This window comes from Macrotis lagotis, chromosome 4 (assembly GCF_037893015.1).
Source record: "Macrotis lagotis isolate mMagLag1 chromosome 4, bilby.v1.9.chrom.fasta, whole genome shotgun sequence".
Classification (NCBI taxonomy): domain Eukaryota; kingdom Metazoa; phylum Chordata; class Mammalia; order Peramelemorphia; family Peramelidae; genus Macrotis; species Macrotis lagotis.
In genome coordinates this window covers 116684971-116702390 of record NC_133661.1, presented here as the reverse complement: position 1 = coordinate 116702390, position 17420 = coordinate 116684971, and the positions used below count along the sequence as shown (strand labels likewise).

The 17420-nt window shown below is 39.0% G+C and overlaps 1 protein-coding gene across 1 annotated transcript; it reads left to right on the top strand.

Annotated features, from left to right (window-relative positions):
- The first annotated feature begins 1720 nt into the window (after positions 1–1720).
- Positions 1721–15604, top strand: C4H15orf40 (chromosome 4 C15orf40 homolog). Its single transcript, XM_074233965.1, has 4 exons — positions 1721–1871; positions 3031–3157; positions 7564–7691; positions 13702–15604. Exons 1-4 carry the CDS (start codon positions 1797–1799, stop codon positions 13795–13797), a joined length of 426 nt encoding a protein of 141 aa, XP_074090066.1. The 5' UTR covers positions 1721–1796; the 3' UTR covers positions 13798–15604.
- Positions 15605–17420: the final 1816 nt, after the last annotated feature.

The window sequence follows — 17420 nt, the reverse complement described above, 5'->3', positions numbered from 1 at the left end:
CTTATTTCCATTAAATGTCCATCTTTTACCCTAGAAAAGAAGGCTCAGTTTTTCTGGACAGTGGATTCTTGGCTGCATTCCAAGCTGTCTTGTTCTTTGGAATATTGCATTCCAGGCCCTTCGATCCCTTAATGTTGATGCATCCAGGTCCTGTGAAATCCTTACTGTGGCTCCTTGGTATCAATTTGTTTCTGGCTGTTTGCAGAATTTTCTCTTTTATTTTATAGTTCTGGAATTTGGTCACAATATTCCTTGGTGTTTTCTTTTGGGGATCTCTTTCCAGAGGGGATTGATGTATTCTTTCAATAACTGTTTTGTCCTCTGGTTCCCTGATATCAGTTTTCCATCACTAAATCACATAATATCAAGTCCAGGCTTTTTTTCTTTTCAATGTTTTCAGGAAGTCCAATGATTCTTAGGTTGAATCTCCTGGTTCTATTCTAGAGGTCAGTGTTTTTGCCAATGAACTATTTCACATTTTCTTCTATTCATTTTTTTTTTTTGGTTTTGTTTAACAGATTCCTGTTGTCTCATGAAGTTATTAGGTTCCATAGATTCCATTTTTTTTTAGAGAAGAGTTTTCTTCATTTACCTTTTGCAACACCTTTTCCAATTGGTCAATTCTATTTTTGAAGGAGTTTTGCATTTGTCCAGGTGTAGTTTTGAGAGAATTATTTTTTTTGCATTTACCCAATTGTGTTTTCCAAGGATTTGTTTTCTTATTGTGAGATGTTACTTTTGCAAGGTATTAATTTTCTCAAGTTAATTTTCCCATTTTTTTTGATTATGAAACTCCTTCCTGATTTCTTCTAGGAAGTCTTTCTGGCCTGGAGACCAGTTCATTTTCCCTGAAGGTCTAGATATCTCTGTGTTAGGAGCTTTGCTTTCCATGTAGTTTTTAGTGGACCACCCCTTTCCAATGGCCTTTCTTCATTTTCCTAGGACCTTGTCTTGGAGGAGGGGGCCCTCTCATAGGGATTTGGTTTTGAAAACCCTAAAGGCTTTGTTCACTTGGCTTAGTAACTCCAAGTGGGTAGCCAGTAGGATGTGCTAGAGGCTTTACTCACTGGGCTTAGTAACTTCAAGTGGACCGGCCTCCATGGGGTGCTAGTTACTTCCTCTGGAGTCTCTTTGGCCTTGATTTGAGGCTCTCTCTCCCTAGGCCTGGAGGGGGTGGGGGGAGCCACTGGGTCTGAATTATCTTTGAACAATGTGGGCTGGGGCCTGGGAGAATGTTAATGGCCACACCTGAGCCTGGGGGGTGGGGGTAGGAGGAGGGCTCCACTGCAAGTACGGAACCCCTGGCCCAAGCCCTGCAGGTGGACGTCCAGCTGTGCTGCAACTCTGCCGGAATCATTTCTGACAGGAAACCAGGAGACCTTCGCAGGGCGCTGTCTTCTGTAGCCATCTTGGCCTGAAGTGTGCTGCTGCTGCTGCTGCTGCTATTCTCCCCCCACCCCAATCTCTCCCGGCGCCTTCATTGCCACCCCACAGCCCCCAGTCCCCTCCCGGCCTGCTCCTCCCACGAAGTCCAGTCTCCTCTCTCCAGCTTCCTGGGCGCATCCCATCCGCCCCTCAGCCCAGTCTTGTGGAAGAGGCTCTTCCGGTTCCGGTTAGATCTCTCGGGGCTTCGGGCCTCTAGTCCCATTCCCTGGGGCCGCCCAGCCCCGCTGCCCCGCCTCCTCCGGGAAGCTGAGCGCTTTGGTCCCGCCCTCCCTTCCTGCTTTAGAGCGCAGGCGCAGAGCCGCCTCGGAGCCGGGCTCCTCCCCCTTCGGGACAGAGAACGGCCGGGGCGCATGCTCCGCCTCAGCCGCCTCCGCCGCTGCGCTGGCCAGACCCGGGTGGGCGCTTCCGCGGGCATGCCCAGGAAGGTCAGTGGGGCGGGCGAGCCGATGGACGCCTCCCGATGGCCTTGGCCGACCCGATGGGCTGCGGGGGGCGGGCCGGGGGCCTCAGCCGGGAGGCCCCGCCTCGTCGCCTTGGGGGCTCCGCCTTCACAGCGGGCTTGGGCGGAGGCGGCGGGTGGGGCACTCCCCTTGCCCCGGGAGCAGGGTGGGGGGTGCCCCTCCGCCTCGGGAGGACGCGCTTAGATGCTTTGTTTGTCTCTGGCCCCGATACCGCAGCCCCGGCCGTCCCCACCCTCCGTCTCCATCCGTGTATCGGTATCTGGAAATGCGGCAGGCGCGTAACGTCCGCTGAGCCGGTGCACGTATGAGCGCCGAATGAATGAATGAACGAACGAACGAATGAATGAATGAGCGAACGAGCGTGCAGCGGGGGCTGCAGCTAAAGTTCATAAAGGCGGCACGATACACAAGGACATAATACAAAGCAAACTCTTGTGAGTTAAAAATTCCATAGGACATTGAGGGGTGGGAGGTGGGGAGTGGGGTTCCAGAGGAAGGGGAGGTTATTCCGGCCTTGCCCAGGGAGGTTTCAGCAGAGCTGGCATTTGAAGATTTGATGCTTTGGGATAGAAGAGACCTTTCAGAGAGGGGGGGAACTGAACAAAAGGGAGTGAGGTGGGAGCTTTCCTGAAGCAGAAAACCCAGATATAGAACTGGAAAGGATTTTAGTTATCTTATGTGTAAAAAAAGAAAACTGAAGGCCTAGGTCAGTTATCACTTGTTCAAGATCAGTCAGTCTGACCAGCAGAAGAGTCAAATTAAGTTCTATGACTCCAAATCTAGTGTTCCTTTTATTGTACCATATTTCCTAATGTGCTGAGTATATTGGGGAATAAAGTATCCCAGTGTATCATAAATATAATAGTAAAGAGGGGCCACCTAGGTGGCACAGTGGATAGAGCACCGGCCCTGGAATCAGGAGTACCTGAGTTCAAATCCAGCCTCAGATATTTAATAATTACATAGCTAGCTAGTGTGATTTTGGGCAAGTTCCTTAACCCCATCCCCTTGTTAAAAAAAAAAAGATACTTATCTAAGGATCAGAAAAACTTATGTAGGTGAAAGCACTTTGTAACATAAAACATTCTATAAATTTTAGGTGATATTGTTATTGTTCTTTTAGGGGAAAGTCCAGAATAAGGAACCAGTGAAACCACTTCCTCCCACTGGACCTGTGGCAGTTGATCAGAGTGGTTCCATCACAATTGCCATTCATGCCAAACCTGGCTCCAAACAAAATGCCATAACAGGTATATTTGAACCAAGTAGTTGAATTCACAAACTGCCTACTGCATATGTGATGACTTTGTGACCCTACATATGTTATTTCTCCTAACTTGTAGTTAAAGAACTTGTTCTGCAAATGCAATTGTTTCCTACTTTCAAAACACAGAAATGATTGTGAATAGAAGTTCTATTGAAATCTAGAAACTATTTTCTCCATTTCTGAATTTTAAAATAAGCTGCCAAACTAATATATATTATTGTTTTGGAAATTAATACAGTGCATTTTTAAAAATCAATTTTAATTGATATCTTCTGTTTCTTACATCTTTTATTCTTCTGGATATTCCCACTAGCCTTCTCTCCCATATTCCCACATAACCATCCCATATAATACATAGTATATTTTTAGGGGGAAAAAATTAGCACAGCTGATCAGTACATTAAAAAAAAGTCTGAAAACATGTGCAACTCCTGTGGACCTCCCACCTCCATGAAGAGGTGGTTGGAGTTGTCTTGTCATATTGCTTTATTAGAGTCCTGTTTGAGCTTTATAATTTTAGTACATTCACCCAGTATTAGTTCGTGCAAATCTTCCCATGCTTCTCTGTATTTATTACATATTTCATTTCTTAAATTCTTGTAAAACTCCATTATATATAGGTACCACAGTTTAAATATAAATATAGAAAATTTTCTAAGAGTTCACTGTTTGACTTCTTTTTAAATATTACTTTCAGTACCATGGAACTTATAAAAGATATAAATTGGAATAGTAGGAAAAAAACACTAGAATTGGAATCAAGGGACCTGGATTCAAATCCTTCTTACTAATACTAGCTGTGTTCAAATCATGTCATTTAAGTTGACTCAGTCTCTGTTTCCTCATTTCTAAGATGAAAATAATGATATAATTTTGTGAGGTAGATAATGCAAATAATCAAGTCAAAAGATATATAGGGGGGCGTCTGGGGGGCATAGTGGATAAAGCACTAGCCCTGGAGTCAGGAGTACCTGGGCTCAAATCCGGTCTCAGACACTTAATAATTACCTAGCTGTGTGGCCTTGGGCAAGCCATTTAACCCCATTTGCCTTGCAAAAACCTAAAGAAAAAAAAAAGATATATAGGAAGCATATTGTAAACTGTAAAATGCTATGTAGATGCCAAAAATTATTGTTGTTATATCTGGAACTTGAGTTTTAGATTTTGATTAAATTTAACTTGTTTCCCTCTCAGAAATGGAAGTATTTAAATTGTTAGGGAAATTATATGGGAAGTGAAAAAAATTTCATGATATAGTGGAAATCTCCCTGAACCAGGAGTTGAGAGACCTAATTTTCATCTCTGCCACTTTATATGCCTAGGTGATAAAATTTCATCTTGTTACTCTTCCTTTTCCCTATGTTATTGAATCACTAACTGCCTAGGAATAAAATACTCCTAACCCTTCACCTACTTTTCTCTATCCTCTTCAACCTCAGCCCTCTAAGTCCCCTAGCTTTGCCTTCCTTTTCCACTAGAGTTGACCTTTTCCTTTCATTCTCCTTCTACACACATAGAGACATGGCATCCTCCAGATGGCACTGCTTTCCATCAGTAATTGCATTTTTCTCTCATACTGCTATTTTACATATGACAACACATTGGATGAGTCTTGGATGGGAAGTCAGAATACACTCTGAATTTGTTCCTCTGCCATTTCCAGATTCTCCTTTTGTCAATATCACTCAACAGCACCTTCTTTGAAATTCAATATTTACTATTGAGATCAGAGTGTGACTTGTTTTCTACTGATCTATCCTTATTTCTTGAGGTACAGTTTTTAAACCTGAGTGCAAGGTGGAGGAATTTTAACTAGGTAGGAGGCTTAAACATACCTTAAGGTTTAAGTAGAAAATAAAATTCAAAATGAGTCAGCAGTTTGCTATAGTAACTAAAAAAATTTAATAAAATCTACATTCATAGGGTTATGGCATCTAGGAATATAGAAAGGATAACCTTGCTATAACCTATTCTTGTTAGACTACATATGGAGTATTGTTTCAGTTTGGGGAGCCAAATGTTAGGAAGGGCATTTATAAACTAGAGAATCTTCAGGAAAAGGTAACCAGAGTAGTGAAGTTTGAATAAATTTAAGAGAGAATAGTCTTATTCAAATTAACTACAAGAGATACAACTAGAAGCAATGGGTGGAAATTGCAGAGGGTCAAAATATAAACTTCTTTCTCAAAGTGGAATAGGCTGCTAAGGGAGTTGTAAGTATTTAAGTCAAATTGGATGACCACTCATTATGTAGGGAAAGTAGTTTTTTTTTTTTCCCAGAAACGGTTTGTATTATATTGCCATTAAAATCCCTTCCAATTCTAAAATTCTGTGATTAACTGACTTGTCCAGGCTTACACATGTCTTTAAATTCCCTGAGGGAGGGAGGGAGTGACTTGGGCATAAGATGAACTGGTTTATATGACTGTTGGAAAGAGGTAGGTATTTGAATGAAGATAGAAGATCTAGGTTTGAATTCTAGTTCTGTCATTAAACTTATTTGACTATAGCTAAGACACTTAGGCTTTCTGAGCCTTAGTTTCCTCATCTTTAAAATAATGTAATTGGCTTAGAAGACTTCTAAAGAATTTTTCAGCTCCAAATTTTATGATTCTGAGTAACATTGAAACAGTGCTGACAGTTTGTTTTCTGTGAGTCAATTTTGGTTTTGGGGGAGCTGAACATTGCAAACAGTTTCTGCAGAGAAAGTTCAGATTTTTCATACAGTTCATAGATTCTGAATCATAGAATTGAATTGTAGAGCTAGAAATAATACTTGGGGCTTTCTACATGATATACACTTAACAGTTTGGTGTGTGAATGAATAAATGATTTTAGTGAAGCCTAAATTTATAGATCAAGAAATTAGGTCCAGTGAGATTGTTTGACTGGCCCAGTGTCACAGAGCTAAGGGTGACATAGTTAGGACTAGAACCTGTTGTTATTTACTATATACTCCTCCTAACTGCCTATATATACAGTTGCATAATAATATAACAATTTAGACTTATTCCATTGCCTTCTGTATTTCTTTCTTTACTCAAGACTAAACTATTTAGGTACCTTGTGTTTGTTGAGCCATGCTGGGTAGTTGGGGGAAAATGTGAATCTTAGATTGTCCCTGCACTCTTGGAGCTTACAGTCTGCTTGGAGTATAGCCTATACAGATAAAAAGAATATATAACATTTCATGGTAAGTGCGTTTTAGAATTGTAAGGTCTTGTGGTATATGTGGTCCAGGGGGGGAAAGTTATTACCTATTGGGGAATCAGGAAAGCCCTAGCAGAAGAAATGGTGCTATGCTTAGGTTTTAAAGGCCAGGTAGGAATTTAGAGACTCAAGAATGGGAGGGTGAGCATTCCAAGCATAGGCAAAGGTATAGGAGCACAATGCATGTTCCACTTGGCTGGTGTGTAGTGTGTGGGGCTAAGTGATGTGAGATAAGATCGGGAACCTAGGTTTGTGCTAGACCTTAAAAGGTCAAAGTATTTTCGTTTGGTGACATTAAGGAACTAGTGAAATTTTTGAGCAAGAATGTGATTGGATTGAAGTCTCAAGATTATTCTGATACAAGTGTGATGGATAGATCAGAGTGAGGAAAAAGACTGAGGCAGGGAGCCATTTAGGAGGCTTTTGGAATTGTCCAGATGGGAGGTAATGAGATACCTAATGATAACCTGGATTAAAGTAGTTATAATTTTGGATAGTGATGTGGAGATGGAATCAACAGGATTTAGTAACTGATTAAATTTGAGAAATAAAAGAAAGCAAAGTATCAAAGATAATACCAAGGTTTTGACAGTTTCTGAGTGGTTCTTTGGTCAGAAGGAATAGCTTGGTGGGGGGGCGGTGTGTGTGATAAGCTCAGTTGTGGACATAAGGAACTTGTAGTGTCAGTGGGACACATCCACCTTGAGATGTCCTATTAAAGGTGTGGGTGGAGCTCAGGAAAGACCAAGATTGATGATAGAGATTTGGGTGTCATCTGCATAAAGTAATAGATGATGCTGTGGAATTGAGGAAAAAATTTCAGTTTAAAAGGAATATTTATTTCTTGAGAGATTGTATAGTATAGTGTGAATAGAGAGCTAGCCTCAGAGTCAGACCTAGGTTCAAGTCCCACCTCTCACACAGACTGACTCTGTGACTCAGCTTTAGTTATTTCTCTTCACAGTCCCCAAGAAACTCTCTTAATATTTACTACTGGCTAAACAGGTATTGGGAGCCTCAACTGGCATTCTCTATACTACTGAAATCATAGATTTGATTTAAAAAAAATCCAAACTTTCAGATTTATATTTTATGTTGTCCCTTTAATTATGTCTGATTTAATTGACATGTTTAAAAATGAGCACATTCAGGTCAAAATTTCAAATCATTTTTTTCCAGATGTGACAACTGAAAATGTAAGTGTAGCTATTGCTGCACCACCATCAGAAGGGGAGGCTAATGCAGAACTATGTCGGTATCTTTCCAAGGTCCTGGAACTTAGGAAGAGTGATGTTATTTTAGATAAGGTATGCCATCTATAAATATATGTGTGTGTGTGTGTGTGTGTGTGTGTGTATTTAAATGTTTTTTATACATCATCAATTATTTTGTGAGCTAAGCCTTTCCTCCCATCTCCCCCACTCAAATATTAAAATCCCTGTGTATTAGTCACTAGGTTCTGTCATTCTTTCTTCAAAATGGCATTTGGGTTTGTCTCTTCTCTATTCTAATTGACTTGAGTCCAGGATCCTATCAACTGCTATTATATCCTAGGTCATCTTCCTATCTGCAGAGTTCTTTCCTTCAATCCATTTCTGACCATTGCTGCTAGACTTTAATTTTCCTAAAATATTATTTTCATATATCAGTTCCTTAATTAAAAACCGTGACAGTCAACACATTTTTTAGTGTTTTTTTTTTTTAAGTTTTAAAGTACACTTTAAATCTGTGCCTCACACAATGCTAACTTCTTTTAAATATCAAAGCAGTGAGGCAGCTGTGGGTGGACACAGGAAAGAGAGTACTAGGCCTGGAGTCAGGAAGAACCTGAATTCAAATTCAGCCTCAGATATTTTCTAGCTGTAGGACCCTGGGCAATTGCTTCAATCCTATTTGCCTCCCTTTCCTCATCTGTAAAGTGGGAATAATGATAGCATCTACCCCGAGGCTTGGAGGATCAAATGAGATGATAAATGAGTAGTGCTTAGTACAGTGTCTAGCACATTTTGGGTGCTATGCAAGTTTTATCCAGTAATAGAAATATAAGACACAGAACTTGCCCACAATCTTTGCTGAAGAGAAATCACATGAATAGAATAAGCAATTGGTGAATGACAGTATTCAGTCAGTAAACATAGATTGGGCACCTGTTTTTACAAGGTATTGTACATTTATGGATTTGATCCAAACTCTGAATGATAAGGTTCAAGATCTACTTTACAATTCTTAACCAATATTTTCTTCCATTTCTCAGCATGGAAGAATTATCTAAATATAAATGTTTCTGTGCTTGCATTGGAGTCTGCACTTCAGTAAAATCTGTCTTCTTGCTACCTCACTTATAGTCTGTATTGCTTGTCAGTTCTATACCTTTCTTCATGCTAGTTCTTCTTTCTGAAGTTTTATTTTTGACCTTTTTACCTCTAAATTGTATGCAGCCTTTTAAGCTCAAATTAAGTCGCTCCTTCCCAACAACACACCAGAATGGATAAAGTGCTATACCTGAAACAAGAAAACCTGGTTTCAGATCTTGACTTGGACATGCCTAGCTGTGTGACCTTGGGCAAATCTCAGGGAAACTCGGTTCTCTCGTGTATAAAATGGGAAGAAAAATAGCTCCTACCCCACATGACTGCCTTCATTTTCAGGCACTTGAGAATTCATGTTAATGATGCCCCTAATATTATAAGCACATAGTTTCTTAACCCTCTTAATTTTAGCCTTGAACCTTATCATTTCTCAGAGTTTTAGTACTTTTAAAAGATGAACTTTGTAATTTTATTCACAAATCTAAATTTTAAATAGGAGCTATTAATAAGTAATTATATAAAAAGGTGCTGAAGTTTCCTATATGGAGAATTAAGTTCCATAATTCAACTCAAGGAGAAATTAACATAAATTCATAAGTCCACTGGAATGGTAAAAATAGCAAAACAATGATTAAATTAAATGTTGAAACTTCAAGAAAATAGGAATCTATTATATTGTTGAGATATTACAGTTTTACAAATGTTTTAAAGAACAATATGACAGTGTACAATCACAAAAATGATCACATCTTTTTCTAGAGAGGGGAAAGGTTAGGAAGGTAGACACAATGATATAAATGGCTTGGTTATGTGGTGTGAGTTTGAGAAAAAGGAGTTGAGAAAGACACAGTCTATGAGGGATTAGGATGGTGGTACCCTCAACAAATAATAAGAGGGGAAACCTTGATGAGAAAGATAATGAGTTCTGTTTTTGATGTACTGAATTTGATTTTCCTAAGGGATATCCAATTTGAGATGTCAGGCAGTTGGGTCCATTAGCATCACATGGGGAGAAAAAAAATTACAAAATTAATCTTACCCATTATAAGCATGGTGGATAGGAGCGGCTAGGTGGCTCAGTGAATAAAGCACCAGCCCTAGAGTCAAGAGGTCCTGAGTTCAAATTCAGCCTTAGACACTTCATAATTACCTAACTTTGTGACCCTGGGCAAGGCTCTTAACCCCATTGTCCTGCAAAAGAAACATGGTACATGACCTTAAATGGCCCCTCATTGATGCTTCTTCTCATGATTTTTCTACCTAATTCTGAAAATCTTCTCTTCTTTAATCTACCCTAACACTTACCATATTTCCCCATGTATAAGACACACCTTAATTTGGGGGCCTGAAATTAAAAAAAAGTATTACATAAAGTTATTGAACTCATGTTTTATTCATCATGAAATTCAAGACCTTCTGCTCATAGCTTTCAGGCATCTTGGGCAATTTTGGTGTGTGGATGCATGCTTAGACCATTCTGTTTCATGAACCTGAAGCACCAATTGTGTCCTCCTTTGAAATCAATGACTTCTTTTTCAGTAGCAATTTTTCTTGCCTCTTGCTGAACCATCTTTGTGGACACAGGAATTCCAATTGCCCTTTGCTCTTCCATCCATATCTTCAATTCCCTCTCTATATCAGACCATTTTGCTAATTTGCCTCTCATGGCTTTCTTCTGCCTTGCTCTTATGGCATTTTCAGTAGGGTATCTTCTTCCTGTAGCCAGTCTCAGATTGTTTTCTCATTTGGAAGAGGACCAAACTGATGCTGAGCAACACGATTTCCATTCACTTTTTTAAAATGGATCACTTTTAGGGGCAGCTAGGTGGTGCAGTGGAAAAACACTGACCCTGGAGTCAGGAAGGCCTGAGTTCAAATTTGGCCTCAGACACTTAATTTCCTAGCTGTGTGACCTTGGGCAAGTCACTTAATTTCATTGCCTTAAATAAATAAAATTTTTAAAAAAGACTTGCTACAAATTAGATCACTTTTAACTTGAATTTGTCACTGTATGAACATCTTTTCAGAGCCATTTCTGAGCAGAATGTGGTAAAATGTACCTGGTAACAAATGTGAAACAGTGAGCACAAAGCCAACATACATGAAAAAGCAGAAATGCAAGTAGTAAAATCTACAAGTGCAAAAATAAGTGCAAAAAGTCAGGCAATGCAAGTAAAAAATTCTACAATGAGGAGAGGGTCGAAGCCAAGATGGCAGCAGGAAAACAGCCTTTCCTAGGAGCTCTCTCCAAAATATTTCAAAAACCTTAAAATTGTGACTAACAAAATTTTCAAAAGACAACACACACAGAAAGATCCAGTGAAGCAATTCTCCAGCCCAAGGTAATTGGAAAATAGTGGGAAGGCTCTATTCCATGTAGTTGGAGGGATGGCAGTGCAGCTGAGTGAAGGATCTCCAGACTTCCAGGAATAGCTCCAGGGAGCCTGGGTCCCTGGGAGTCCTAGCTCCTGGCAGCATAAGCAGTTTTTGGACCTGCCAGCCCAAGGAGCACCAAGCACAACTTGGAAGATCAGCAGGGAAACCTCTGCCAGAGCGAGCACAAAGCCCAGGCCAGCATGACCCTCTTCAGCATGGCTGTGGCCCTCAGCTTAGCCCAGATCCCAGGAAATGGAAGCAGGCCCACAAAATCACTCAGCAGAAAGCCTCTTGGAAGCTGCTCCATGAGCGCTCAGCCCAAAGAAGGTAAGGGGCTGGAGGGAAACTGTCAAGGTCTGTCCCCTGTCCCTGGGACAGGACCCTGGATCTTTGTCCATATTTAGATTCAGATCAAAGTCTGGGCCCTCATACTGTCATAGAGCAGGGACCTTCCTCATAACCCCAGGGCAGAGGGTTGTACTTGTAGTCATCCACAGACCAGAGCACAGGTAAGAGATCAGTCAGAGTCTCCCACAAGTCCTTGAAGGAACTGAGGGCCTTGCAGGGGTGTCCCAGTAATACTCAAAAGCATAGGAAGCACCCGAAAACCAAGGCACAGGCTGGGGAAATGAGTAAACAGAAAAAAAAAGAAACTTGACCATAGACAGCTGCTTTGGTCCCATGGAGGATCAAAATACACACTCAGAAGAAGAAAAAGTCCAACCTTCTGCATCTAAAGACTCCAACAAATTTAGAAGTTGGGCTCAGGCTCTTTCAGAGCTCAAAAAAGATTTTGAAAATCAAGTAAGGGAGGTAGAGGAAAAATTGGGAAGAGAAATGAAAGAGATGCAGGAAGAAAACATGAAAACTAAATCAACAGCTTAGTCAAGGAGGTCCGAAAAAATGCTAAAGAAAACATGTTAAAATCCAGTTTAGGTCAAATGGGAAAGCAGTCCAAAAAGTTAATGAGGAAAAGAATGCCTTAAAAAGCAGAATTGGCCAGATGGAAAAGGAGATAATAAACTTCTCTAGGAAAACAAATCCTTCAAATGTAGAATGGAGCTAAAGGAAGCTGCTGACTTTGCAAAGAATCAATATATAATAATTCAACACCAAAAGAATGAATAACTAGAAGAAAATGTGAAATATCTCATTGAAAAAAACAACTGATCTGGAAAACAGATTCAGAAGAGACAATTTAAAAATTATTGGGCCACCTGAAAGTCATGATCAGGAAAAGAGCCTTGACCTCATTTTCAAAGAATTTCTATAGGGAAATTGCCCTGATACCCTAGAAGCAGAGGGCAAAATAGAAATTGAAAGAATCCACTGATCTCTTCCTGAAAGCGATTCAAAAAAAAAATAACCCCCAAGAATATTATAGCCAAGTTCCAGAACTTCCAAGATAAGCAGAAAATATTCCAAACAGCCAGAAGGAAGCAATTCAAATATTGGTGGAGCTAGAGTCAAGATTACACAGGATTTAGCTGTATCCGCATTAAGGACTCATAGGGCTTGGAATATAATCTGTAAGGCAAAAGAGCTTGGAATGCAACTGAGGATCAGCTGAAGCACTAATTGCGTCTTCCTTTGAAATCAATAACTTCTTTTTCTTCAGCAATTCTTGCCTCATGCCGAACCATTTTTGTGAACACAGCAAAATTGAACATCCTCTTCCAGGGGAAAAGATGGAATTTCAATGAAACAGGAATTTTAAATGTACCTGTTGAAACAACCAGAGCTTTGAGTTTCAAGTAGAGGACTCAAGTGAGGCATAGAAAGGGTGGACGAGAAGGATAAATTATGAGAGACTTAATAATGAACTGGGTGTATTCCTGCATGGGAAGATGAAACTTATAATCTTCTCATTTATTAGAGCAGTTAGGAGAAGCATATGTAGACAAGGCAGAGGAGGGTGCTGAAATTGAAGGTATGTTGTAAAAATGGGGTTAGTGGAGGAAAGGGAAATGTACTAGAGGTAGGAGGAAAAGAGAGGTAGAATAGGCAAAGATATTTCATGTAAAAGAGACAAGAAATAGCTTTTTCAATGGTATGGAAGGGGGGGAAGGTGAGGGAGAAGGAAGGAGCCTTCATTCTCATTGGCTCAGAGAGGAAATGGTTCAGAGAGGAAATGGTTCAATTGGATATAGAAATCTAGAAGAAAAAGAGAAAGGAGACAGGGAGACGGGAGTGGGAATATAGAAGAGAGGGTAGAACATGGGAGAGCATAGTCAGATATAACACATTTTCTTTTTTACTTTTTTGTAAAGTGGTGGGATTGGGTGGCCTGTCCAGGACCTAAGGGCTGGGTGGTTGCTGGGTCTCTGGGGTGGGATGTAGGCTTGGGGCTGCTTGGCCCCAGGGCCAGTGCTCTGTTCACTATGCCACTCTTTTGCTCAAAACCCTTCAAACTCTTCAGCTCAAAATCCTTCAGTAGCTTTCCATTACCTTAGAAGTTCAGACTCCCATTCTTGACATTTGTGAATTTCAGTCTTATCTTGTCATATTTAATTTAATAGTTTAATTGAATTTTTGAATGTAAACAAATTTGTGAGAAACTTGTTTTTTATTTTTGTTTACCATAGTCTTACTTTAATGTTATTTCTGACATTCTTTATTTGTTTTGAACCAGGGTGGTAAATCTCGTGAAAAAGTGGTAAAGATTTTGGCATCGACAACACCAGAAGATATTTTGGAGAAACTGAAAAGGCAAGCAGAAGTCCCCTAAAGCAAACAAAAACAATCAACATTATCTTTTTTTGGAACTTTTTTTTTTTAGTAGTAAAGAAGAAAATTTGTAAGGAGATCCAAGAAAATACTTGGAAGATTGTGCTTTAAAGAAAAACAGATTTCTGAAAATACTCTCCTTAGAATGCTGAAAAAGTCAAAATATCACACAACTGATAAGACAAAGTATGCTGCAGCTGGGCTTCAGTCATTACTGGAAATATTCAAACCAAGGCTTTAAGGTCTAGTCATTAAAATTTAGAACTGATTTGTTAATATTACCTACTTGCCCTCAAGCTTATTTTATGAACTATTACTTACATTTTTATGGAGCCATACACTTCAAGAATTGAAAGGGACCTTAGAGATTACCTATTTTATCCATCTCATTTTACATATAATCAAAACAATCTCAGACAGGCCTAGAGACTTAATCAAGGTCACACAAGTCATCAGCATCCCTGAGACTAAAAGCTTATATATCTTCACTCCAGTGACAGTGTCTGGTATATACCACACTATAACTTTGCCTGTTATTTATAAGTATTAAAAATCAAATGGTATAGAAGCAGTTGGCATAATGAGTAAAACCTAGACTTGAAGTCAAGGATAGTCCCTTCTCTGAGCTTCAGAAAAGTATCTAAATTTCTGGGTCATGGGTTGATCATAGGTCCTTGACTTATTTCTGTAAAGCAGGCATGATGAATTTGTTGAATTGCTATTGGATAATAACCATTAAAATGTATTTTTAAGAAGGATACTTTTTTTTGGCCTTTCTCCATACCTATCCTTTTCGTGGAAATGTTTTCTTAAATCAGATTATATAAATCAAGTTTTTCCCCCTACAGTATTACTCAGATATTGGCTTAAGTCTAAATCTGTTTTATTTGGAATAAAGGGAATGCTATGTTCCAAGTTATTATATCATACACAGACACATTCCCCTACAATTTACAATAGGCTCTATATTATTAATTAGAAAGAATCAACTTAACAATTTGATGTATATAAGCAATATTCTTGTTTTCTTTAATGCATAATTTTATAATTTGATATAAAAGTATGCTTCATCTTTTGAAGATATTTGTTTTAAAATATTTTTTCTACTTTTTTCAGGTTAATTGTCTAATTAGTAATTTACATTTTGAAGCAGATATTGATGGAATCATTAGAAGGAATATGATGTGTGGTCTGTATTTTGGAAGAGATTTTTTTCTTACATCATATTAAAAGGACTGCCTTTCCTATCACCAAAACCAATAGATACTTTAAAACTTAACTAAGAGTAGCTCCCACTATATATATTATTTAGGATCATTGCAATTTAATAATTGAACTGGTATTCTTAACAATATTTTTAACTCCCAATTTACTTTCCACTATACCACTGTTGGACAGCTAGGTGGCACAGTAGATCAAGTGCTAGGGCTGAATTCAAATCTACTTCGGAGTTGTGTGACCCTGGACAAGTGATGTAACCATTTTTACCTTGATATCCTCACCTGTAAAATGAGCTGGAGAAGGAAATGGCAAACCATTCTAGTATCTTTGCTAAGAAAATTCCAAAAAGGGGTTCACAAAGAATTGTATATGACTGAAAATGATTAAATAACAACAGCACACCATTGTTCCTTTAAATTTAATAAGCAGGGGCAGCTAGGTTGTGCAGTGGAAAGAGCACTGGCCTTGGAGTCAGGAGTACTTCAGTTCAAATCCAGCCTCAGACACTTAATAATTACCTAGCTGTGTGACTTTGGGCAAGTCACTTAACCCCATTTGCCTTGCAAAAACCTAAAAAAAACCCCAAACAAATAAATTTAATAAGCAAATACTGCTTATCAAATACTGCTTGAGAGAATCTAAACTGGCAAGATTTCATGTCAGGAAAATGAATACATTGCATTTTAATTTAGGATTAAAAACTAGTCTTGAGTCTAAATTCTGAAACCATGAGGTCTTGTCTCTTGAGATTCAAGAACAAATCAAGGGGTAGCTAGGTGGTGCAGTGGATAGAACACTGGCCCTGGAGTCAGGAGGACCTGAGTTCAAATGTAGCCTTAGACTCTTAATAATTGCCTAGCTGTGTGACCTTGGGCAAATCACTTAATCCTATTGCTATAAATAATTAAAATGTTTAAAAAAGAACAAATCAAGCCTGCAGTTCCTTTGAGCCATTTGGAACTTACAGCTTCCTGTTCTATTAGTGATCACAAAGGTACCACGTAGCTCTAATATTGCATGAGATCATGAACCTCTTTTAAATTTAAAAGTAATTGATAATTCCTTTGATAATATTTCACAGTTTTCATATCTTTTTTACATGGGACATAGTGTGATGGATCTAAGTTTTCACAATCCCTTAGGGACTATCCTGGTTTATAGACTGACATATGACACAATGCATACAGATCTGAATTTAAAAACATATTTGTGAGGTGAGGATTTCTTTACATTATTTAAGGATTCATTTTAGTATTCCTTTAAGCATCTAGCACCTCTCCTGCATTTAAAATAATTTTATCTTTAAAAATTAGTTCATGTCAACTTTTCAAAGACACCTATTGTTTAAAGTAAGGTATACATCTATACTTGCAGAAAATGTAGCAGGTTTTGTGTCATAGGGATATATTGACTTGGCTCATTTCTCATAAAAGATGTAACGTTTCTAAATATCCTAATTCATCAGAGTTAAGGTACTTCAATTCTGTATTTAAAAAAAAAATCCCATCCCCTAAATGGGGGGTTCTTCTGAAATACATTCAGACTTCACACACTTTGTATGAGAAGTGGAATAGAAGGTATAAAGGCCAAAGAGATGTTTTTGACTTTAAAAGCTCCCCTTTAGTTTTGAAATAGGCCACTACAAGCCAATCTTATGGAAGTTTTGATCGGTATCTCAATACTTTGAAACTATATCTCAATACATTTTCTGAGACTGTCACCTAACAATCAGAGTGACATAAATTCCTTTTAGATAATTCTTCAGCTGTTAATGTATGATTTTTAATCCAATGGCCTTTTCTAACGGACATAAAATAGTTTCAAATTCTCATTTGACATTTATAATAGGGAAATTGAAGGGTTTCCCATCAATTGGGAAATGCTAAACAAGTTTTGGTATATAATTGTGATGTAATAACTACTGCAATGTGAGAACAGTGAGCTGGTTGATTTTTAGAAAACACATGGACTGGTTGTTATTGAAGAAGACCAAAATGCCATCCCTATGTTTGAGACAGATTACATGTGGGATTCTCCACCTGTCACAGTAATCAGTTCAGGTAAGCAGACAATTATTAGGTCACCTTTTCTAGCCCCTTCCTCACATCAGGAGGGGAGCAGTTTGATTCTTAAAAGGGCTGTGCTCAGTCAGCCAGGAGGCTGCCAAATTTCACTACTGCTTTTAGTGGGGAAATATCCCTATGGACTGGGCCACCTGTGTGGGGTTGTGACTATATCTCCCCTGTAGCTGTACTTATGCTTCATCATTTGGTTGTTGACTGGACTTAGAGAAGTGATAAAGTATGGGTGATCTGTGCGTAAATTGGATTTAAGTGAGGTAGAATTTCACTGAGTTATCTGCCTCACTCTCTCTTCCAAATGATCCAGCATGACAAGACCAGA

Excerpts from the sequence above, each read along its gene's own strand:
- C4H15orf40 (XM_074233965.1), top strand. The coding sequence starts at position 1,797 with ATGCTCCGCCTCAGCCGCCTCCGCCGCTGCGCTGGCCAGACCCGGGTG. Across the intron at positions 1,872-3,030 it reads CCGCGGGCATGCCCAGGAAG|GGGAAAGTCCAGAATAAGGA; the intron begins GTCAGTGGGGCG and ends TTGTTCTTTTAG. Across the intron at positions 7,692-13,701 it reads GTGATGTTATTTTAGATAAG|GGTGGTAAATCTCGTGAAAA; the intron begins GTATGCCATCTA and ends GTTTTGAACCAG.